The sequence below is a fragment of the Artemia sp. Qi Xiang Cuo genome, chromosome 11 (genome assembly GCF_049724085.1).
Source record: "Artemia sp. Qi Xiang Cuo chromosome 11, ASM4972408v1, whole genome shotgun sequence".
NCBI classification, from domain to species: Eukaryota; Metazoa; Arthropoda; class Branchiopoda; order Anostraca; family Artemiidae; genus Artemia; species Artemia sp. Qi Xiang Cuo.
Window position 1 is genome coordinate 33750741 of NC_142804.1, and position 24133 is coordinate 33774873.

The 24133-nt window shown below is 36.8% G+C and overlaps 1 protein-coding gene across 8 annotated transcripts in view; it reads right to left on the reverse strand.

The window, feature by feature from the left end:
• Positions 1-24133, reverse strand: part of LOC148946907 (glomulin-like) — a 122639-nt gene that overhangs the window by 41737 nt on the left and 56769 nt on the right. For 5 of the 8 annotated variants that reach the window (XM_089096730.1, XM_089096729.1, XM_089096732.1 and 2 more), the window contains exon 2: positions 2105-4123. In XM_089096730.1, the coding sequence (XP_088952856.1) occupies positions 2424-4118 (1695 nt within the window). In that variant the 5' untranslated portion in view covers positions 4119-4123 and the 3' untranslated portion in view covers positions 2105-2423. The other 3 variants (XM_089096733.1, XM_089096727.1, XM_089096731.1) reach the window with 3 other exon arrangements.

Genomic DNA, 24133 nt, shown 5'->3' on the forward strand with positions numbered 1-24133 from the left:
GAAATTTTGGGATAGTGGAAGCACTGAACAGAACGCAACTGATGAGCCATAAGTAATGAAAGAGAGAGATGATACCGAACTCTGAGCTGCCATTCTTGGGAGAAATCTAACAGTTTACAAGCCGCCACAAAATTCCTGTGTTGTTTTAAAACCATTTTTCTGTGAATGAGGAGGGTGGCAGCGGAGTGCACCCGGCACTTTGATGATAAATCACATCAGTCCAGTTTTGTTAAGAAAAATGGTAATTGTTAATCATTCAGAGCACACTCAAGTTCTTGACCTTAATATAAGATCTGAGAAAACCGGTCTCATAGCCACAAAGACAAGTGACGGGTGATATAATACATTGGACTTACACAATTTAGGCTACATATTTGCACATTGGGGGGAGGGGGGTTAAAGTATAGAGTCTGCTTGCAAAATGTGTTAGCTACAATTATTCTGCATATTATGAAGTAAGTATTATTTTCTAACTTGACGATGTCCAAATACTTTAACCCCACCCCCGAATGTGCAGATATATAGCCTAAATTATACAAGTCAAATGCATTCTGTCTCCCAAGTTTGAAACCAGTTTTACAAATCTGCAGGTCAAAATTTTTGGGTGTGTTCTGAATAATTAACAAGTACCACAAAAATCACTCACTGATAATTTATTGCACCCCCTGGCATTGTCGACCCCTAGGCCCGGGCCTATTGATAAATCCTAACCTAAACATCAGCAGAATAAGCTAAAAAGCATTGGTCCCGTGCTAAAAGCAGCTTAAGAAGGTGTAGCTGTCTTTGGGACTCAGCAGATGGTTAACGTTTAAATTTTTATGGACAAAAAACATTGTTAGATTTGAAAAGCTTAGAAAATATGAAAACGAAAGTTTCCAGGTTCTTCAGGCAAATTTCAGATTGTTTCAAGAATGAAAGGATTTAGCTATTGGATAGGATTTAGGATAAGTAATAAATATTCAGTTGAAATGTTTTGAAACATTATTGATAAATAAAACAATTTTAGTTACCAACTGGCTATATTTGCTGCCCTCTAAAATACTTTGAGGAAAGCAATAATCAAACTTTAGCATGAAGATTAAAGTTTGAGGGGGTGGTAATCCTTCATATATAGAATAATTTTTATCAATTTTAAGTCATAATGTTGTTCTTTACTTTAATTTTTTTTAAACCTGTTTTTCGACTCAATCCAGCAACAAGATCTACTATTTATGTTGTTTGTGTGAATTCAGTGAGCTTAAAGTTGCTCGCCAAAAGTTATCAGCATAAGAACAACCCGGAAGGGAGAGCAATCTTTGAGAGAATAAGATCGTCAAATTCAACAACATTGAGTTTGTCAATGTTGTTGAATCAACATGTCTGAGAGTCCTACAGCAGATTTCAAGCTCCTGTCATTAAAAATACAAAACTTTGTAATTTTCACGAGAAGAAAAGAAGATGATGCGTGTTCTATCATTGTTAATTCTTTTTTTTTTTACTAGAGATTTTTATGTCAAATCAGCAGTTGTTCAATACTGGAGGAAGGCTTGCTCAAACAGAAATGTATAGTTCTAGTGCGCTTTTTCAGTAATAAACAAGATAGCACCACAGAAAAGACCATTTTCACCATTTTGTGCAGCAAAACAAACCGTTGGCTTAAAATACCCAGTGAAGATTATGAGATAGCCGTTCAAAGCTACTAATTAAGCCTCACATTTTCAGGAAATGCACTACCACTAATAGGAGCATTCATCCTTAACAGGCATGCAGTCAATACAAAATAAGCAGTTACCGTACTACAGACCGTTTATACAGTGAAGCTAATGGTTCTACATTATTATGCCAACTGTCAGGGATAGATAATTTTATACGTTAAAAGGGGGAGTGCGCATGATGCCAAAAGCTTTTTTTGCAATTTTGAAGAGTTCCTCAAAATCAACATGGGGGGGGGACATTGACCCCCTAGTCTCCCTTCATTGTGTTATATACACTTTCGACCATATAATTATGGCCAGCTTGTCCAGCAAAAAAACTTTAATCAATTAAGAAACACTCAATCTCTACCTCTGTAAGCTTTCAAATGTTTGAAAAAACCTATGTGAAATTGAACATCTAAAAATATACTTCATAATTTTCCATTTCTTTACTTATTATACAAAACAATGTACAGCAGAGGGAATGAGATTAGTATAGAAAACAGCAGCACAGAATTCTATCACTTATATAACTTTAGCTTTTAGTTTAATTCAATTAACAATAAGGTCCAACCATAAGATGAATATGAATATTTTTTCTCACAAAATTATTATTATCCTCATAGGATTTTCGACCGTTACGTTTGCACATCCTTTCTACGACTTAAATGGCATACAAGGAAAACCAAAAAGTCTGCTGGCGGCCGATAGAAAGTTTGAAATAATTTTTTTCATTTAAATCAGACAGTTTTATTTATGCTTATTCAGATAGGCACTGATACATTCATTAGTTCTGGCAAGAATTGCTTTCATAAAATCCATGTCAAGAAGTCCCTTGAGTACAATTTCTTTCTGTGTCTCCAAACTTAAAGCACCAAGCTTTTGGCCACTAACAACAATATCATAAGGAGGAACATCTGCTTTATTCCCTTCTTTAAGCTCCCTCAATTTCAAATCCCAGTGGGCTTTGGATAAGTCAATTCCTTTTTGCAAAAGTTTCAAAAATGACTCTTGTATTGATGGTATCATGTTTTTCAACCCCAAACTATTTGCATTGTCCATGATCAAAAAACATTGTAAAGCATTAAGACTGGCAAATATTTCGTCATAGTTGTCAAGCAAGTCAGTTTCAACACCACGCCTCAATTGCGTCATCTGAGTCAATAAGCCTTCAAAGTACCGATCAAACATGGAACTTAGTCGATGTTTGTAACAACGAACAAACCGATCTTTAATCATCGTAATAGCTTTACCTCTTAATCCAGAGTGCGTGGAAACATTGAGCACTTGTCTCAGCAAAATGAACTGCGCACTAACGTCAAAAAGGTTCACATATTGTTCAAAGATGTTCAAAGCAAGACTCCGTACATCTTGTAAATCTGCATAAATAATGGTTGACTGTAGGTTTCTATACATTTTTGAATGATCCTGCAGTGAGAAATGCATAAAACCTAGGCTTTCTTTTTTTATTTTTGGCATAAATGATTGCAACATAAAAACACCCTTTAATCTCACCATACTTTTGCAGTTTTCCAATAATTCTGCAATGAAAGGCAAAGCACACTCAAGCAAATATAAATGAGAGTACACAAGTGGTAAATAAAACGTGACGTCCTCACAAAGAATTAAATAAAAAAGATTGGCCAAAGCTAAGTTCCACTTCTTCTTTTCATCATTTGGATCCTTCACTTTGTCATATGTTAGCAACTTGAGAAAATCTGCTTGAACTTCCGAGAGTAGCTTAATCATTTGCCTAACATACTTCATCACTTTGGGAGAAGAATCAGTGGTAGAATGTAAATCTAAATACACAAGTGGATGTTCAAAGACTACAAGGATCCCTTTTTGCAAAGTATGCCTTGTTTTTGTTATTATAAAGCAATTCAGCACATTAGTATGAACACATACTTCTGATATAAAGGGTTCTAAAAACAAGTAAATTTGCTTAAGAAAATCAACAATAAACAAATTCTCCTCTGAGCTATCAACAAGAATCCTTTCCTTCTCATCGAGTCCTGAATAATCTGGCAGCTCTAATTTCATAATTTTATCAGATATGGACTGGAGAACCCATGTAGTTGATAAAATTCTTTTTTGATGGTCAAATTTTTTCAATGATTTTTGGACAAGTCTTAACATCAAAGCAAAATTATTTGTAAGTCCACACCTCTCAATATGTTCGAGCAATGCAATTAACGATTCTTTCGGTCTTGAATGCTCTATGATTTGGTTAATCAATATTTCACTTAGTTCTTCAAGTTCAGAGCTAGGATTTTTCTTTTCTAAAAAATAACCACAAACTGAGTCAATAAGTAACATTGCCCGGTCTTGATAAACTTCTTGAACATTTTTCTTGTGTAGGAGTAACTTCAACGTTCCATAGTCTGATGCTTTATAGGCTGATATATATTTAACACAGAAATCATCCATCTCTTCTTCCTTCATTGCGGCTGAAAGTGTTAAAAAAAAGGAATAAATTCAAAAGTTCATAACAGTCAGGATGGATTGCTTCAAACAAGCTTAAAATCTATCATTAGGTATGAAAATTTTATTGTTCATTATTTACAGTTGAAAGCTATCGTTATTCCAACAACAGTGCTCTTTGATTATCCATCACACAGACCATTTCCTTCAAGAATGGTGATAAGAAAACTATGGCAATCCAAAAACTATACTACAGCAATATATTGGAAATGTTCACTTAAAGAGGAAAATAAATATTGCAAAAAAAGCAATGATTATTGCTTCACTTTTACTCTGGAGCTTCCTAAAACAACAGTGGAACAAAATAAAACTTAAGTGACATTCTGCAATTTCATATGGCAATTCGGTTGCTTCTATAAAGGCTTAATTTTTTCATCTTCTTCTTTCATTTCTAAGGAAAAGAAACTTAGTCCTTTCTGGTCAGATGTTACTGCTTCTAAAGGTGAAACAGACAAAAACAATTCTTTGGAAGTAGAAAAGCTTCTTGGAATTTAAATACCTTTCATAATCTAGCTGTGCAATAAGTTAATAACTTTTACATTAAACTATACTGTCAATATGTGAGTTTAATTTCTGTTCTTTTTCGAAGCATAAAATGGAATTTCAGCTGCAAATGGGTACAATGCAAGAAATACGATGATGATACAATACTCATGAATTACAGGAAAGATACAAAAAAATACAAGCCACGAAAACTTAGGAAATAATTCTGGAGATACATGTCAAGCATCAAGCAGTGACGCATCATTATACAAGTACAAAAAAATCTCCCCTCCCCCATGAACCATAGAGACCCTTTGTTTCGGTAAAACAAAGGAAGCTAAAAAAAAGATATGGGAAATTATAAACAGTTCAAGCTGAGATGTCGTAAATTAATTAGCTGGGTTGTTAATATTTTGTTCAATATTCTAAAATCTGCATTTGCAATTTGGCTGCCTTTTTAAAAATTAAATTAAAAAAAAACAAGTTTTCTCACCTGAAAGTGAGGAGCATCATTAAAACTTAAAACGAACAGAAATTATGACGTATATGTGGGGGCACTGGCGTAGCAAGGTCTTGTGACACCCGGGGCTAAATTTCCACTTGTCACCCCCCCCCCCTCAAACAAACATTTAAACATTGTTGAGTAATATTTGTTTATGGTGGAAAAATACAATTAAAAAAATCTATTTGAAGTGTTTAAATTAAGTAGTGAAAGGAAAAGTAAATTGAGTCCCATATAACATTGGTATGTAAAGATTTTAATTTAAATAAATTACATAAATTTAAGCAAAATACAAAATTTAGAAAATATTAACATTATTATTAAAATATCAAACAACACCATTTTAATTCGTGGCTTACATTAAGTAAGGCAAAAATGGGCAGGGGCTTTTATTTTAAACGTTTTAAGGGGAAATACAAGAATGGCTCTAGCTTTCGTATTTTACTAGAGACCTATCCATGATTTTTTGTACTTTGACTTTAAACACCCAGGTGACTGAATTATATATATATTTATTTATATATATATATATATATATATATATATATACTACTACTACTATAACAACTCATCGCAGCACCAAGCCGCCTGAGGCCAACACAGCTACGCACGCTCCTCCTCCACCACAATCTATTCAAAGCCTCCCTTTTTACACCCGCCCACGAAGTTCCCATTTCCTTTAAATCTTTCTTTATGAAGTCCTCCAACCCCAGACGGGGACGACCTGCTTTCCGGTTAGCCGTAGATGGTTGGCCAAAAATAACAATCTTCGGCAATCTGCCATCGTACATCCGCAAAACATACCCTAACCACCTCAACCTTTCTTTCATTATAGACCTAGAAAGCGGTATTGAACCACATTTTTCGAATAGCCTATTGTTTGAAATACGGTCAGTCAGCCGGGTACCAAGAACAATCCTTAAGCAATTTCTCTGGAAAACATCTAGCAAATCTTCATCCGCTTTTCGGAGCGTCCATGCTTCAGAGCCATATTGCTCACACTTTCATCTAGGATGCTTAAATCATCAGCATAATCCAAGTCCAGGAGACTTTTTCCTCCCCATTTGATTCCGTGGTCTCCCATTGCCTTTCCTGTGCTCCTTAAAACAAAGTCCATCAAAATAATCCATATAAAGGGGGATAGAACACAACCCTGCTTAACTCCTGATTTAATACAAAAACCAGCTGCTAACCTCATTTCCTACCTTAACCGCAGCAGTGTTAATCTTGTACATAGCACTAATCTCTTTAATATATTTGTCTGGTATACCACACAAGGATAAAACCTTTACTAAAGCTCCTCTATATACAGAATCGAACGCTTGCTCATAATCTATAAAACTGAGGACCAAAGGTGTTTGAAAACTTAGGCACTTCTCAATTATTAGCCTAAGAGTGAAAATTTGGTCAACACATCCTCTACCTTTTCTAAAACCGCACTGATCTTCTCTTAAAACTTTGTCTACGGCATCTCTCAGTCTAAAAAGTATCATATTACTAAGTAATTTACTACCTACAAAGACCAGACTAATGCCTCGATAATTACCACACTCACTTTTATCACCTTTCTTATAAAGTGGCTTAATTAAGGTTTTCCTAAAATCGTTAGGTACTTCCCCTTTTTCAAAAATTATATTCATAATCTTCAATAACTTATTTCTAACCTCAGAGCCACCATATTTAAGAAACTCATTTACCACCCTATCAGCACCTGGAGCCTTATTATTCTTTAATCCTTTATAATTTATATATATATATATATATATATATATATATATATATATATATATATATATATATATATATATATATATATATATATATATATTGTTATCTTCACGAATTTATCAAAAGGTACTGTATTTAAAACCCATGTTTTCATGCAGAATCTCTTCTTTCTAACTTTGCTTTCTGCAAACTTAGAAATAGCCTCATCAAAATCTATCTTTTTTGCTATACTGTTTTCAATAGATAGCATGGCTAAGCTCAATAGTCGAGCTTAGCCCAATATTAGTTCTGAAATAACTTTTAATAAGCTTGAGTTTAGAAAAAATCCTCTGACAAGAAGCAAAAGAGACATATAATATCAGGTAAAACATTAACGCTAAGGTTAGATTAGGAATAGAGTCTTGAAGCTCATATTCAACTATAAACTGCAGTAGTCTCAAAGAACTCCACTTTAGAGCCACTTCTTCAGGAACGTTAGCCACTTGTAAAAACCTCTTCAGACGTGGGATTTCATTTAACATGTCTCCTGAAGATATTTCTTCGTAATTTTCAACTAAACCTTACCTTAGACCTTAGATCCACCTGTGCCTCCAGAGGCACCCAGGGCATCAAGAAGGAGCCGCCAATCTTCCCGCCGGTTTGCTGCTGCAAGTATATCCTCCCACTGAGGTTGGATTGATGTGTGGAGGTTACGGAGATCTGTCTAGTACGTTTGACGCAGGGTGTTTCTGGGTCTGTCCCTGCGGCGTGGACCCGATGGCTGCCAATGGAGCGCTGCATTTGGTAGTCGGAGATTGTCCATACGTAGTACATGGCCAAGGTATCTCCATCGGCGGACTGTTATAATATGTGTCACAAGAGGCTGGCCAGTCTTGTCACGGATGGATTGGTTTGTTATTCTCTGCTGCCAACGGATGTTGAGAATTCTTCTGAGACATGTGTTTTCGAAAGCAAGTATTCTTAGCTCTTGTTCCTGGTTCAGGTGCCAGGTTTCGTCAGCGTAAAGTAGCACTGGCATAACATTGCTATTGAAGAGTCGTAACTTTATCCGTATAGAGAAGCTTTGGGACCCCCACACTTTCCGTAATCTATTGAAGGCCCCATTAGCTTGGCCGATTCAGCCCACTAATTTAAGCACTTCAGTTTTTGAACTCTTTACCAAGTTCCTGGTCTCCAAGATAGCAAACCAAAGTGATTTTCCTTCCGTGCCTTGGTGACGCGTGTTGATTTCTTGTTGAAAGGTGTCAAGGCACTCTAAGACCGATATTTTTAGTTCTTCTTCCAAAGTTAGAGGCTCGTCGGCAGCTTTTTCTCCGGGCATTAGTTTCTTTCTTCTAATATATCTTCGGTTGGCTAGGGGAATGTCCGTCAAATAGCTTTTGCGAATCCCATTGCCTTTTCTACAAGACCATCTCTATTATCATTCAAAAAGGCCTTTTAGATCCTCATTTTGATGAGGCCCTTTTCGAAACTTATTACAACAATTTGCATGTATTTTCGGGTGCGGTCGACATCTTTATGGACACTATTCCATAAATATAAAAAACAAGAAATGAGAAATCCCACATCAAAGTCAAAAAAGTCTGAGCTGCTCCTCTAGTGTCGAGAGTTTCTGAAGAGTCACAAAGTTTCTCAATAGTATCGACAATCTTCATAAAGCATTTAAACACTGGCTTAACAGCTTCATAGTGAGCACTCCACCTGGTTTCTGCAAGTCGTTTGACCGTAACTTCAACATTTGCCAAGAAGACATTCCATCTGTGTGTTGAGCATTTGAAAAAAAACACAACCTTTCCAAAGTACCAAAAAACCTCACACAGGAAGGAACTGTAGCAAGAGTGCACTCCGCAAAGATTTAGTGAATGGTTGGCACAAGGTACCGACAATGCTTTAGAATCGAGCTCACGAATCCTAGCTTGTACTCCAGCCTTTGTTGGAGCGTTGTCGTAGCCCTGCCCTCGACACATTGCTATATCCAGACCATCTTCTTCAATTGCATTTAAAATATCCTGTGTAATGTCCACGGCTCTTTTCCCTGTAAGCTGATAATAGCCTAAAAATGACTCTTTTACTTCAACTTTCCTGTTCTCATTGTGCACGTAACGAATTACTTCACTCATTTCATTAATGTGCGAGATATCGGATGTGCTGTCAAACATTATACTAAAATACTTTACCTTTTTAATACCAGTTCAATTCTTTTTTTACAATACCATCAAGAAGTAAGATTAACTCTTTTGAGTAGTAGGGGACAAATAGCTTGTCAATAACTTTTATGTGTTTGACTGCTTTGAAAGTTCTAATTTGGTCAAGTACTCTCTGAGTACAGGATCATACTTTGATAACAGTTCAATCAGCTCTAAGTAATGCCCCTCGTTTTCTGATGGGACATTTTTCCTGTGTCCGCGAAATGGGAGATTTTGACCAGTTAAAAACAAAGTGGCATCTATCAATCTCTTTAAAATGTCTCCCCATTTTCGTTTTTCTGTTTCAGTAGCTTCTTGGTTTGCTGTTTCAATTGTTTTACTGGCATATAGATTTGGTTGTAAAGTTTTCCGCTTTTTATAGCAACTGTCATGTTGATCAGAGGTTTCATGATTCCGAACTTTTAGATTAAGTTTTCACCAAGCTTTCAAAACCAGTTACAAATTAAGATGTGTTTGGGTTATTCAAACTTTCGTTTGCAGTAAGTAGTCTACGACAAAAGCAGTACAAGGTGTGGGTTTTAGTGGAATATGCCATCCAGGTTTTCCTAATCTTCTCACCGTTTGGCTGGTTTCTGTAGAACCACTCGAGACTAAATTGTCTGTTTGTACCCTTTTTTTTGTCTTGTAATTTTCTAATAAGTGAAACAAAAGGTCCATTTTCGTTCTGAAACGTTTCACTTCCTCTTTTAACTAAGTCAGCTCTTAGTTTATCCAAAACAGGTAAAGGCCAGTCAGATATGTCTGAGTACAAACCATCACTGCTACACAATTCTTCATTTTCAACGGCTTCTGCCTCAGCATCATTATCATCTGCGTTTTCTTCGCCTGAACCTGCATCTACTTTCATTGCTGCTATGCTACCCCACTTTTTGCACGACGGAGCACAACTTGTGTTTTTACAGCTTTTCTTTGAGCAAAAATTATTTTTATATATATCAATGGTATTTTCAGAAAAATCTGCCAACAAATTTAAAAAACTGTCAGGTAGCATTGCTACTTTGCGACCCCACTTTTTGCACAGCGGGCCCTAATCAATCATAAGTCCTTTTAGACCAATTTTCGTCACCCCTCCAGAGCTGGCACCCGAGGTGGTGCGACCCCCCCCCCACGGATAGGTGAAGAAAAATTCCTCATCCCAACGGATACATACTCTGTAAATTCAATCCTTGTGAAAATTTATGCCGAACAATTACCCTCAACATTTCCACGCGTAAAATTGAGTCGCCAAGGAGAAAACAAGACGTAAGAAGATTTTCATATCAGAATTCTGGCAAATTCCCCCATCGTAAAATTTCCCCTTAAAAATTCACCCCCTGGAAAATTCTAACCGTGGAAAATCCCCCAGCAGAAAATTTGCAAAAATACTATACGTAAACAATGGGCAAATTTTATAACTTAAAGACATTACCACAGGGGCTCTGGGGGCTCGTGTTATCTCCAAAGGCATAGTTATTTGGCCTTTCAACTATGCTGAAAAAAATGACTATCTCAAAATTTTGATCGGATGATTTTGAGAAAAAGGGCCATTGGAGAAGGCCTAGTTGCCCTCCAATCTTTTTAGTCACTTAAAAAGGGCCCTAGAACTTTTAATTTTCGTTCAAATGAGCCCTCTCCCGATATTCTAGGACCACTGGGTCAATACGATCACCCTGAAAAAAAAATGCAAAAATACAAAATTCCACGTTTTTGTAGATAGGAGCTTGAAACCTCTACAATACGGTTCTCTGATACGTTGAATCTAAAGGTGTGGTTTTCATTCAGATTATTTGACTTTTATGGGGCGTTTCCCCCTTTTTTCAAAAATCAAGCAAATTTTCTCAGGTCCGTAGCCTTTGATGGGTAAAACTAAACGTAATGAAACTTATATTTTTGGAATCAGCGTAATAAGCCAATCCTTTTGACATATCTATTGGTATCAAAATTCCATTTTTTAGTTTCGGTTACTATTGAGCCGTGTCGCTCCTTACTTACAGTTCGTTACCACAAACTGTTTGAAAGACATATTCCAGTTCGTCAAAACATACTTTTACAGAAGGCTTTGTCAGGCATGACCAGAAGAATTGACTTGTCCAATTAGAATTTTTGCATTATTTATCGTTAAAGAAACTAATGCAAGTTAATAAATCCTTCTATAATGATTTCAATGCAAACTTAAGGCTTCTTTCCATCATCCAAATTGCTACAAACAATTCTCTGTTAGCGTGCGCAAACAAAAAGTTTAACTAACCACACTTGTTGCTGACAATTCCTGGGAAAAAATTTATTGGGCTGGAAAATTAGAAATGAGATATTCCATATAAATATTGATTTAAGACAGCATCTAAAACTTAAAACCAAGTACAAATGAATCATAAGTTATCCCAAAACTGTGCCCCAGAGTTCTACATTCCAAATATTTTCCCTTAACATTTGACAAAAGGACAGTTATTCCAGACAGAGTTCATGTGTAGTATCCCTACGTACATTAAGTGAGGTACTGATGTAAAGATATTTTCCATCCTGTTGAAAATAGTTCTATGTGTATCCCCCTCTCTGGAAAATTCCCGCCACATGCAAAATTGAGTGGCAAAAGATAAAGTGTTTCAAGTAAGAGAAAAAAGGAAAGAAAGAATTGGAGAATATTCTACCTACATTGCAAAATACAGGAAGAATGTATAGTATAGAATATCCTATAGTAATTCATTTACATTTCACTAATTTAATTTTCTATCGTGTTTGGGCGTTGAGTTATCATAGAAGGATAAGATAAAGGTTAAAGAAGATAATTTTAAAAATATGAAATTAGTGGCAACTGTAGAAGAGTTGCCCTATTTAGCAGAGCAGAGGAAACAGGTTAGGACAAAGCAGCACGAGTAATTACTTCCCATGGACTTGGTCCGGTACTTATCAGGAGCGTCATTACACAAAATGAAAGGTGGGGGGGCAAAGAATTTTACCAACTGACAGGTCATTTTTATAGATTGATTTCAGTGATGTTACTATTAAAAGTACTTCATTTTTGTTCCTTGCCAACTAAGAAGGATATTCTTCCTTTGATTTTACATCAAATATTTCCCTCAGCCCATTTGCCCTAACACAAAAATTTTGAGGCACTGATGTAGTGAAGCTTCATGCCATTGTTCACCAACTCAAATTTTTCATCTGGCTGGCTGAAAACATTTGACGGAGGAGCGCCCCCCTTCTTCCCACACGTGACGCTCCTCCTGACAACTATAGTACATGATACCAGTGCACCCCTTGCGATCGAAAACGCTTCAACTAGGCGTACATCAGAAGATTTTTCTGTCTGAAGTACCTTTAAGAGGCTTTTTTTCTAATTTAATTAACAAGGAGTTAAATTCTAAGTCAGAACCAAGCAACTTTAAAAAAGACAGACCTTCTTATTCCAAATATACGAGCAACAGTTCAAGAAAATAACGTTTCCAAAAAGTCATCAAGACCCATTCACAAAAAAACATTGGGTATCGTCCACTAGGCGTACATCAGAAGGTTTTACAGCATAAAGTACCTTAACCTGTATAGACTATGTTACTTTTAAGAAACAAACGCACAATCGTGTGGCATTACTTCTTCCGCAACTGGGAAGCTCAATAAGTAGTTTTTTGATATTTTAAATTGATTGGCTCTCTCATAATTTTTACTCAGTAGCAACTTGGTCCTCCACGGGGCAAAATCATGGTTTGTGACACAAGATGGCAGAAAACGCCATTTTCCCGTGGAACAATCTTTCTGGTCACTTTAAAAGGGCTATAGAAAAATTACTTCCCGTTGGAATGAGCCCTCTCCAGCTCTTTCGGGACCATCGGTTCAACACGAATACCCCTGGAAAAAAGACAGCAACAATTAAACATGCATCTGTGATCTTTCTTCTGGAAAAAAATTCCGCATTTTTGTACATAGGAGCTTGAAACCTCCAGAGCAGTTTTATAATATGTTGAATCTAATGGTGTGATGTTCATTAAGATCACTTGACTTTTTGGGAGTGTTTTCCCCATTTTTTGAAAATCAGCCAGGCAAATTTTCTCAGGCTCGTAGTGTTTGATGAGTAACATTAACTTAATGAATTTTATATATTTAGAGTGGGCGTAAAAAGCCAATTCATTTGTTATCAACATTGCTTTTTTAGAATTTTGGGTACCATTGGCCCGAGCCGTTGCGTACTTACAGTTCGTTACCATGAGCTGTTTGATTCTACACCATATATTCTACAAGTATTAAGGAATATTGATAGAACATTCCAGAATCCCTAATTTTCTTGCTTTTTTTATTTATCTCAATTTTCCTTTGGTTGCTCAATTTTATATCTGGGGAGAATTTTCAAGGGGGGGGGGTATTCTGCAGGAGGCGAATTTTACGGGGGAGAAGATTTTGCGCAGGAGGAATATGTCAGACCCCGTTGAAAATTATACAAAAAAGATTTGGATTCGGAAATGCTTTGAGACACATCAAATTATCAAGAACCTACTATCAGAGGCAACGGTATAGCGTTGCCTATAGTAAAGAGCCAAAAGGCTTCAGTATATTACTTTTTTTCCAGATTCACTTCACATGGAAGGGGTGGTTGTATAAACGACAAAGGTAGCTCATTCGATTGGACATTAGAAGTTTTAGTACCCTCTTTAAGAGCCAATAGTAATCGGAGGGCAACACCCCCCCCCTTCACGCCATTTTCCCAAAATACATCCGATCAAAATTCGAGCCATTTTGCCCAAAATTGTCCAAAGGTCAAACAAGAATACCTCAGGGGTTGACAAAACATTCCATAGTCCCCAGTCCAAGGGCTGCAAGTTGCCCATTGTTGACATATAAGGTTTTTATGGAAAATATGGTCGTTTAAACTTTGAAGTGGGCTCATTCAATTGGAAATCGTAATTTCGAGTATCCTTTTTAAGGGAGTGATCGGAAAGCATACTACCCCCCCCCCCTCCGTCCTTTTTTCCTAAACACATCCGAAAAAAAAATTTGAGACAGCAATTTTGTTCAAAATAATCTAGAAGTCAAATCACAGGGGGTTGACAAAACCTCCCACAGCCCCCGGTGCAAGGATGGTATGTTATGCAAGCTGTCCATTGTTAACATACAAGGCTTTTTATTGAAAAACAGGGCACGTTTGATCCTGGGTCTCCAAAAGTCTTAGGACATTAAGATGATACTTTAAGGAAATGTTAAGAGGGATGTCAAAGACTATCCAATCACAATATCTGCTTGCTGGTTGTGAAAGGGGAATATCGCAATATCTAAGGGACAGCCGAAGGTATTAAGTTGAAACTTTCGAGGTATGTTGAGGGGATGTTAGAAAGAGATTGGACGGGGAACCAGCCATCCCCCTCCCTTTGCTTTTTAGGTGCCCTTCTACTCAACACTGATCGAATCTTCCAATTGTCATTTTGTTCAAACGAGAACAAAGGTCTAATAGCTATGCATCCAGGGATACCATGCCCCCAACAGCCCTGGGGCAAGGATTGTAAATTATGCAATTTGTCCTATGTTTACATGGAGGATTAATCATTAGAAATAGGAAAATGTTTGATTCTGGGAGTATCCAAAAAGGCTAGGGGTAGGATATTAAGGTAAAACTTTGCAGAACCTTGGGGAGTATTTTACACTAAATCAAAAGGGAAAATGTGCATTCAGTTTATCACAAAGGAGGATCTCCAATATTATAAGAACGGCTGAAGGAATAAGTTGAAAATTTCGAGCCACTTTGAGTAGGGTGTCGAAAAAGGGTTGGAGGACTATCAGCACCTTCTTATACCCATTTTAGTTGCCCACCCTCCAAAAACATTCGATGACAATTTTGAAATAGACATCTTGTTGCGAATAGTCTAAAGCTCAAATAACTAAGTGCGTGGGAATTACACAACCCCCCCCCCCCAGCTTTGAAGAAGGATGCCAAACACAATAAAACGCAATGTGTGCGTGCTGGTTGTCAGAAGGGCGTACTGTCATATCTGAGGATCGGCTGAGGATATTGAGATGGAAGTTTCAGGGGATGCTGAACAGCTATCGGAGGGCAAACAGCCCCCCCTTGTACTTTTTAGATGCTCCCTTCCCTCATCACTGATCAAAATTTTGAAAAATCAATTTTGTTCAGAACAGTCAAAAGGTCTCGTAACTATACCTCCGGGGACATAATGGCCCGACAGTCCCCAGGGCAAAGATTATATAAATAATATAATTTGCCTTTTTCATGTGCAGAATTTATCATTAGGAAAAGGGGAGATGTTTGATCCTGCATGTGTTCGGAAAGGCTAACGGTATCATGGCAAAATTTCGGGGAATATCGAAGGGCATGTTAAACCAAATCAATAGATGCTATGTGCATTCTGTTTATAAAAAGGCGTATCTGCAACACCTCAAGATCGGCTGAGGTTATTCAGTTTAACCTTTCAGGACATGTTAAGAAGGTTGTTAAAAAGCAGTCGGATGGCAACTAGTTCTTAACTTATTCCCTTTTTACCTATCTTTCCTCCAAAGATTTCTGATCAAATTTTCGAATAGCCATCTTGTTCAAAATAGTCAAAAAGTCAATTAACTATACTTCCAGGGATAACAAAAACCCCATAGCCCCTGGGGCAAGTTTTGTAAGTCCTGTAAGCTGCCCAGTGTTTATGTACAAGGTTAGTTATTGGGAAAAGGGGGCATGTTTGATCCTGAATATCCAATAAGGCTAAAGGTAATTAAGTTTTAGAAAATATTGAAGGGGGTATAAAACAAAACCAAAACACTCAATTTGCAGAAGGGTAGTCAAAAGGACACAACAGCAATATCTAAGAAACGGCTAAGGGTATTCAGTTGAAACTTTAAAGGCATGTTGAAAAGGGAACAAAGAGCAGCCAGTCCCCCTCCTGCCCTTTTAGATACCCCCTTCTTAATACTTATAGTAATATCAAAAAGCTATATTATTCAAAATAGTCACAACGTCTAATTGCTATACCTCTGGAGATGCCATGCCCCCACAGGGCATGGAATGTCAATTATGCAATTTGTCCATATTTTACATGAAAGATTTATCATGGAGAAAGGTAGAAATGGTCGATCCTGAGTTTGTCCGGAAAGGCTAAGGGTATTGAGGTGAAATTTTGGGAAATGTTGAGCTAAATCAAAAGAAATTATCTGCATCCAAGTTATCAAAAAGGCGTATCTGCAATATCTTAGGAAAAGGTAACTGGTAAGGGTAGTAACTTGAAACTTCCGGGGCCACAACCACTACTACTACTATTGTAGCTGCACATGCGACTGGTTACGACTATGACTACATCCGACTTCAACAAGTTGCAACTGTGACTACGCCTGCTTGCAACTGCTACTACATCTACTTGTTACTACTTTCAGGGAATGTTCAGGAGGGTGTTGAACTTCAAAACTTTGATGTTGAAAAAATATCACTTCGAAGTTTTGAAACTTTGATATTGAAAAAAAACCTCGATGTTAAAATAGAAGATGTTGGAAAACTTGAAACTCTGACAATCAAAAGGGGAAAAAAATTTATAAAAATAAAATCTCAAAAAAGAAGTTTTTCAAAGAAAAGTAAAAAGCCATATTAAAATTAAGACCAGCAGAAACATATTTCTATAATATTTCAAGTTCAAAACGACCACAAATTACTAATAAAGAATAAGTGAAACCCAAAACGAACACATATTAAATTAACAATCAAAGCAAACATGCAGATAACAGGTACTAATGTAAATGAATAAATAAATCTTGAGTAAAAATTAAGTTGAATATTCAAGTCAAGCTCAGAACGAACAGAAATCAACACAAACAGAGTTTGACTACTGCCCTCTTCTCCCTCCCCTGACCGTAAAAGTCTAAGGCATACTGCGTCATTTGAGCTTTATTGAAAACTAAGTATATTACAAATATTATCTTTTATATTTACAACATTGAAAAAATTACAGTGAAATAAAATCTTGAATTGCTGAGTTTTCGGCAACTAATATCATTATATATCAAATGTTTTGTTCATTTTTGTTACCTCTTTCTAAAGACTGCTCAAGACATATATAGTTTTCAATAAAACGCAAAAAAATACATTAGGTTTTAGACTTTTGCGGTTAGGGGAGGGGGAAGTTGACAAATTCTGTAATGATTTTTGTTCGTTCTAAGCTTGATTTGAATATTCCCCTATGCCTTCTAAAGACCAAAACGTCATTTCCACTTTACTGAAAATAAAATACATTTTAAATGTCTTCTCTTTTATAACGTTAATAAATCCGAAATTGCTGAGACTTTAAGGAATGAATATCAACAAATTAAATTGTGAAAACATATTCATTAGTTCTTTCAGTAATCTCGGTTACTTTCTTTCTTGTTTTGGTGATTTTTATCTTAGGCTAAATAAAAACACAGCTCGAAATAAAAATTGCTTTCAGGAAAGTGTAAACGAAATTCTGATCTTCAGAAAAAGGACTAGGGTTAGCCCTATTCCTATTTGTGGTAGTTTCTGTTCGTTCTAAGTATGAAGATGATTTATTACCATTTATGTTTGTTTTAGGTTTCATTCATTAATTAATAGTGATTTATGTTCATTTTGCGCTTGAATTGCTATTTGACTTTATTTATGCTCGTCTTAGGTTTGATGTAGCTCTTTGCTTTTCTTAGAAAAGCTTCTTTTTTAGAATTTTTTTTTAAGTTAATCATAGGCAGCGCAAGCGCTGCCTAAGTACAGAGCAATGTCGGCAAAACGTATTACTATTATTATTTTTTTTTTTTGGGGGGGGGGGGGGTTTAGACCAGGGCACTTCGTATAGAAGTTGTCATAGAAACTTTGAAAAGGGTTCATTTGTAATTGAAAGCGCTAGCGCCTTTTTTAATAGTCGGAAGTGATTGGAGGGCAAACAGCCCCCCCCCCCTACGCCCATCATTTATGCATAATTTTCATCCGAGAATTATGTCTTTGAGGATGAGACCCCCCCCCCCCCACAGCCCTCAGGGCAAGGGTTGTAAGTTATGCCCTGGGGGCATATAAGGTTTTTTACAGAAAGGGTGGTCGTATGAACTTCGGAGGTTGAATTGGAAATCCAACTACTTAAAAAGCACCCTTTTTAAGAGTCAAAGAGATCGAGGTACCGCTACCCCCCCCCCCACACACACACAAAGACATCGTATTTTCCCCAAATGCTTCTAATAGAAATTTTGAGATACCCATATGTTCAAAAAAAAAAGGTCCAAAGATCACATAACAAGGCCTTTGGGGTTGACACAACTCCCCAGAATCTGGGGACAAGGGTTGTGAGTTATAACCCGGGGGCACATAAAGTTTTTATAGAAGAAATGGTCGTGTAAACTTTAGAGGACTCATTTGATTGGAAATATATAGTTCTAGTTTCCTTTTGAAGTCAAACGTGATGGAGGGCAACTAACCTCCCCCTGACACCCTCTTTTCCCCGAACGCACTCGATCGAAATTGTAAGTTGCCATTTTGTTCACAATAGGCCAAAGAGCAAATAACAGCGTCTTCAGGGTGGATACAATACCTCAGAGCCCAGGGGCAAGGGGTTTAAGTTATGTCCTGAGGTATATAAGGTTTTTATGGAACGGTGGTCATATAAACTTCAGATCGGAGGGAGCTTATTATATTGGAAGTCGCAAGTTCTAATGCCCTTTTTAGAGACAAAAGATAATGGAGGGCAACCATCCCCCCCCAAGCCTATCATTCCCCAAAACACATCCGATCAAAATTTTAAGAAAGCTATTTTTTTTCACAATTGGAGAAAGATCCAGTAATTATGTCTCTGGGGATGTCAACCTCCCCACAGTCCTCAGGGCAATTCGTTCATTGTTTACGTAAAGTATATGTTCTGGAGAAAGGTATGTATTTTGAACTTTAATTTCCAAAAAGACGAAGGGCATTCAGGCAAGCCTTTCAGAAAATGTTGATGATAGTGTTGAACTAAATAAAAACACGCTATGTGTATACGGAGTGTCAAAAGGGCGTAACTCACGAATTATTGAGTATATTAATTTGGAAGTTTCAGGAAATGATCAAAAAGGCAATAGTTGCATGCTACCACTGCTAATACAACTACCACCACTACTACTGCTACCACTACTACTACCTAACTACTTCATTTACAATATTAAGGGGAAATCTCAACTAAATCAAAGGACGCTATGTGCATGTATGTTGTCAAAAGATTGTATCTCGAGAATTGATTTGGGTATTAAATTGGAACTTTCAGAGAATACTTAAAGGGGAAGAACATCTGACCAAAAGGCAATATGTGCACGCCACTACTAATTCTACTATCACTGCTACATTTACTACTACTACTACTGCTTCTATTGCAACTACTCGTAAGGCTAAGAACATTGAGATACAAATTTCAAGAAGTATATGAACATACAGGTTATCATAAGGACACATAATCAATGTCTTAGCAATGGCTAATTATATTAACCTGAAACTTCCAGAAATTGATAAGACGGATATTCAACTAACCAAAAGCCAATACCTTAATACTACTGCCTCTACAAGGACAACTGCTATTACTATTAATACTGCTGCTAGTAATACCAATACTACTAGTGTGACTAGTATTACAACTAGTCTATGCCTAATGGTATGAAGGTGAAATTTTCAAGAAATTTTTAGGAGGGGGGGGAGAGGGTAAACTGAATAACAACACGCTATCTGTATGCAGGTTTTCAAAAGGGCATAACAGCAATATCTTAGGAACAGATTCGTGTGTGAAGTTAAAACAAACAGGGCTTGTTGTGGGGAATCTTGAACAAACCAAAAGGAAATATTTGCATCCTAGTGCTACTGCTTCTACTCATACTACTACTACTACTAATATTATTACTACTTCTATTACTACTACTGCCACTAAAGTTAAGGCTGGTACTATTAGTTATACTGTTCCTATTACTACTGTTGCTACTGAAACTAAGGGTATTCAAGCGAGAAATTTGGAATGTATTGAAACTGTATGGAACTAAACCGAAACACACTATACCCACACAGGTTATTAAGAGAACGTATCAAAGATGATTCAGAAACGGTTGATGGTAATAAGTTTAAACTTTCAGCGTGTATTGAAGAGGATGTGCTATGCGCATACAATGGTGCTATGCGCATACCGCTACTGCTGCTACTACGCAGGCTAAGAGTATTAAGGTTTTAAGGAATATTTAGGCGGATGATGAGCTAAATAAAAAAAAACTTTGAGCATGTGGATTTTCCAAAAGGTGACAAAGCAATATCGCAAGAACGGCTTAAATCATTATGTTAGATCTTTAAGGGTAAGTTGTGGTGGATTTTGAGCTAGCTAGAAGGCAATGTGTGAATAATTTTAATACTACCACTACAGTTACTGTTATTCATGATGCTAAGGGTATTAAGATGAGACTTTTAGGGAACGTTTAGGGGGAGTTAGATAGAATTAAACTAAAACAGCATATGCATGTAGATTTTCAAAAGGGTATATAAGCAATATCATAGGCTGCACCGCTCTACAATAGCTAGAAATATCATTGAAACTTTTAAAGGAGCTAATTCGATTCAAAATTAAAAGTTCTGGTGCCCCTTCTCAGAGTAAATAGAGACGGGAGGCCAAGCAGCCCTTCTCTCAAGCCCATTCATTTTCCAAACACATCCAGTCAAAATTTTGTGACACCTATTTTTTCAGCATAGTAAGACGGTCTAGCAACTATGTCTCCAGGGATATTGGGTATGTCAATCCCCCACAATTATGCAATTGATCCATTATGCTTTAAAACCGAATCAAAAGACACTGTGTGTATGGTTGCCAAAAAGACACCTCAGCAATATCTCTAGAACGACTGAGGGGTACTAAGTTGAAATTTTTGGGGGTGAAACTATTACTACTTCTGTTCTTACAATTTAAGTAAATCAAAAGAGTGTAAGTGTATCCAGGTTGTCAAAGAGCGTAGATAGAATGTTTTGGGAATGATATTATTCTTCATTTTTCAGACCAACTTGAGGAGGTATAAAATCAAATTAAACAGTATTATTTGTGTTCAGATTCAATATTCTTGAAAAAGTTTCTCCAACATCCACAGGGTAAAAAAAACGTACTTTGACGTTGACAGCATTATTTCACGTTTGATCAGCGTACTTTCTAGTTGTTGGATTAGCGTGAAAATACACTTTTTTACTGTATCAAATCTTGCAAAAATGGGTCATACCGCGGGGCATGACCGATGCAAAAATATCGTGAAAGGGGGTCGTCCGGGTTTTTGATCTATTGGGATTAAAAGCTACATAAACGAAGACCTTTCACTTGTTGTTGTGGACTTATTTCGGAAAGGTAAGTTCTTTTGATGTTTTTTTTTTGCTTTTATATAAGTCTTATGAACTTTGCATATAGAATGGTAAAATTCTACTTTAGCTACTTTTGGCTAGCTTGGAAAGAGGTTAGGTTAGGAAAATGAAAGTTTCAGGGATGCGTCTACAGGCTAAAGTATGTACCGGGAAGGTGTTTTAAAGTATTTACCTCCACTCCTCCCTCTAGAGGGTCCTAACTTTTGATGACCTTTAAAAATTTGTGTATTATAAAAGTGAAACCTTCTTAAATAGATCTTCTGCTTAAAAAAAAGTACAACAAAATTCTTTTCAGCTTCACAACTTTGCTCAATCCCAATTTATAAGGTTTTAAAGATATGCAAATATAATTTCTAAATTAAAAAAAAAACATTGATACGGCTTAAAATTCTACTCAAATAAAAGGAATTGTTACCTGTCAGGTAGGCAAATTTCAGGAGCCTCTAGAGGTAAAAAGAGTGGAGGTAGGTACATGGGCGTAGGCAGCATATTGTCTAGGGGGGCAGTCGATAGTGTGATGGAGTTTATCAACTGCTTTTTCCAGACCATCTGCTTTTTCAGCCATATCTAATTTAAATTTGAATGTCTAGGAGGGGCAGCGGCCCCCCTCCCTACGCCCATGGGTAGGTACTTCAAAATACTTTCCCGGGACATACTCTAGCCTGTAGACCTATCCCTGAAAGTTTCTTTTTTCTATCTTAAGCCCTTTCCAAAATAGCCAAAAGTAGCTAAAGTAACATTTTACCAATATAATAAAACAATGCCCTCAGTGATTCTAGGCGTTTACCCCTCCCTGGAAAACACCCCTGCGGAAAATACCCAGCGGGGTATACTATTCAACGGGGGGTATTTTCCGGGGGGGGGGGGTAAACGTCAGTGACCACTCTCTGTACAGTGGCGTCCATTTGTGAAATCAAAAGGGAAAGGGGATTCTTATCAGAAAACACTTTTATAATACACTATTAATATACATAAAAATTCTATTAAAAAGATTTTCATGTTTCTTTCTATTTTTATACATGTTGTCAAATAGTAATTAGATAATATATTTATCCGACCTCAAATAGATTGTAGAATTGTACTAATATAAATTAAGTGACATTTGAGTTTTGTGTTAGCTTCAAAAGGAGGTACGGGATAAAAGTCATATACAAAGGAGCGTTGGCCTTTGGGTCCCGGCTCCTTCCAATGTCAAATTTTCTGATAATCGAGTCCGATATTTTACGGGTGGCGCCTCATCTTCGCAGAGAAGTGTAACATAATGGAATTGTCTTATTTTTATTCTTTAAAAAAAATCATGTAATTCAGAATTCAATCCTCCATTTGAGTGTAACAGCCACTTCCTATGGAAGCTCCAGTCAGAAGATTAGAAAATTCTGGAATTTCCACATTGCATCCTACACTAAACCACGAAGTTGCAAAAGTTTTCACATACTTTAGTATATTAGAAGTATTCTAGTAGTTGAGTCAAAATTCAGAAATTCTTGTTCACTAAAAGTTTTTTCTGCACCTTCATTTGTATGTCAAATTTGAAACATGTGAAAGGTGTTTTGGCTTCTACAGTACTAATGGGAGCTGTTCTGTCTTTCTGTTTTAGACTACCTGCCAAGAAAATGGCTGAAATACATTGTTGACTTTTTTTTTAGAATGAACTTTAGCTTAGTTTAACAGGTTGGACCACAAGTCACCATACAGAAATAAACTATGTTTCTTTCAGAAACACTTTATTCATAGAACATGCTCTGTAGGGTTATCAATATTTTGGATGTGCATTGCAATATTTTGTCATACTCTTGATGAACATAAATTATCAAACCATGATCTGCTGCAAAAATATAAGCATTTATTCTATTTGCTTTATTACTCATTCATTCATGCTTAAGGTTCTACTCAAAAGAGCGTGATAGGAATATTAAGCTACAAATTAAGGACGTGATTCGCTATGGAAAAAGCGGGGGGGGTGCGCACCTAGAATTTTCTAAAGCCATCTTTTCCAGTTTTGTATATTGTCAAACTTCATTGCAGATCTGATCTTGATGGCATCAAATTGCAGAACTTGATGGCAAATCCTAGTTTATTCATTTTGTTCATTGGAACTTCACAGCCTGCGAGAATATACAGTTCATGTTAAACTGCATGCCAGTCTGTTTGCCCCTCGACGTGCCATATGCGCCATACCCAACTGCTATCAGGCATTCAGTTGCCACAACAAACTTGCTACTCATCTAGATTCCCACTCAGAAAATGAAAAGGCTGCTATTACACTAGTGCCTAGTGAGACTGCAATCAGATTTCCCTGCAGTATAAGTTGCTCTCAATCAGTTTGTGAGGAGAGACCTCCTGTTTAGCCACCTCTACTCCCATATAAAAGATTCAGATGAAGTACCATGTCCTTTTAGAGGTTGTAGTAAGAAGTTTCAAGGACAGAGCTCCCTGCGGCCTCACATTTGCAGAGAACTAAAAATAATAAGGCTTTAAACTACCTGAGCGCTCCCCCTGACCATGATAAAGATTGTGTTGAAGAAAATAATGTGGCTTTAAACAATCTGAACACTCCCCCTGACCATGATAAAGATTGTGTTGAAGAAAATGAATCTTCTGAGCCTCTGGACTCAGAAATATTAGATTTGAACCAAGATGAAATAATGGGAGTTGGTTTAGTAGCTACAAATAAAACATCAGGATTGAGACAAACATCCTCAGGGGACTCGGGTATCCGTGATATGGAGCCTAGAAGGCAAGCACTTGCAGATGGGCTTGCTTT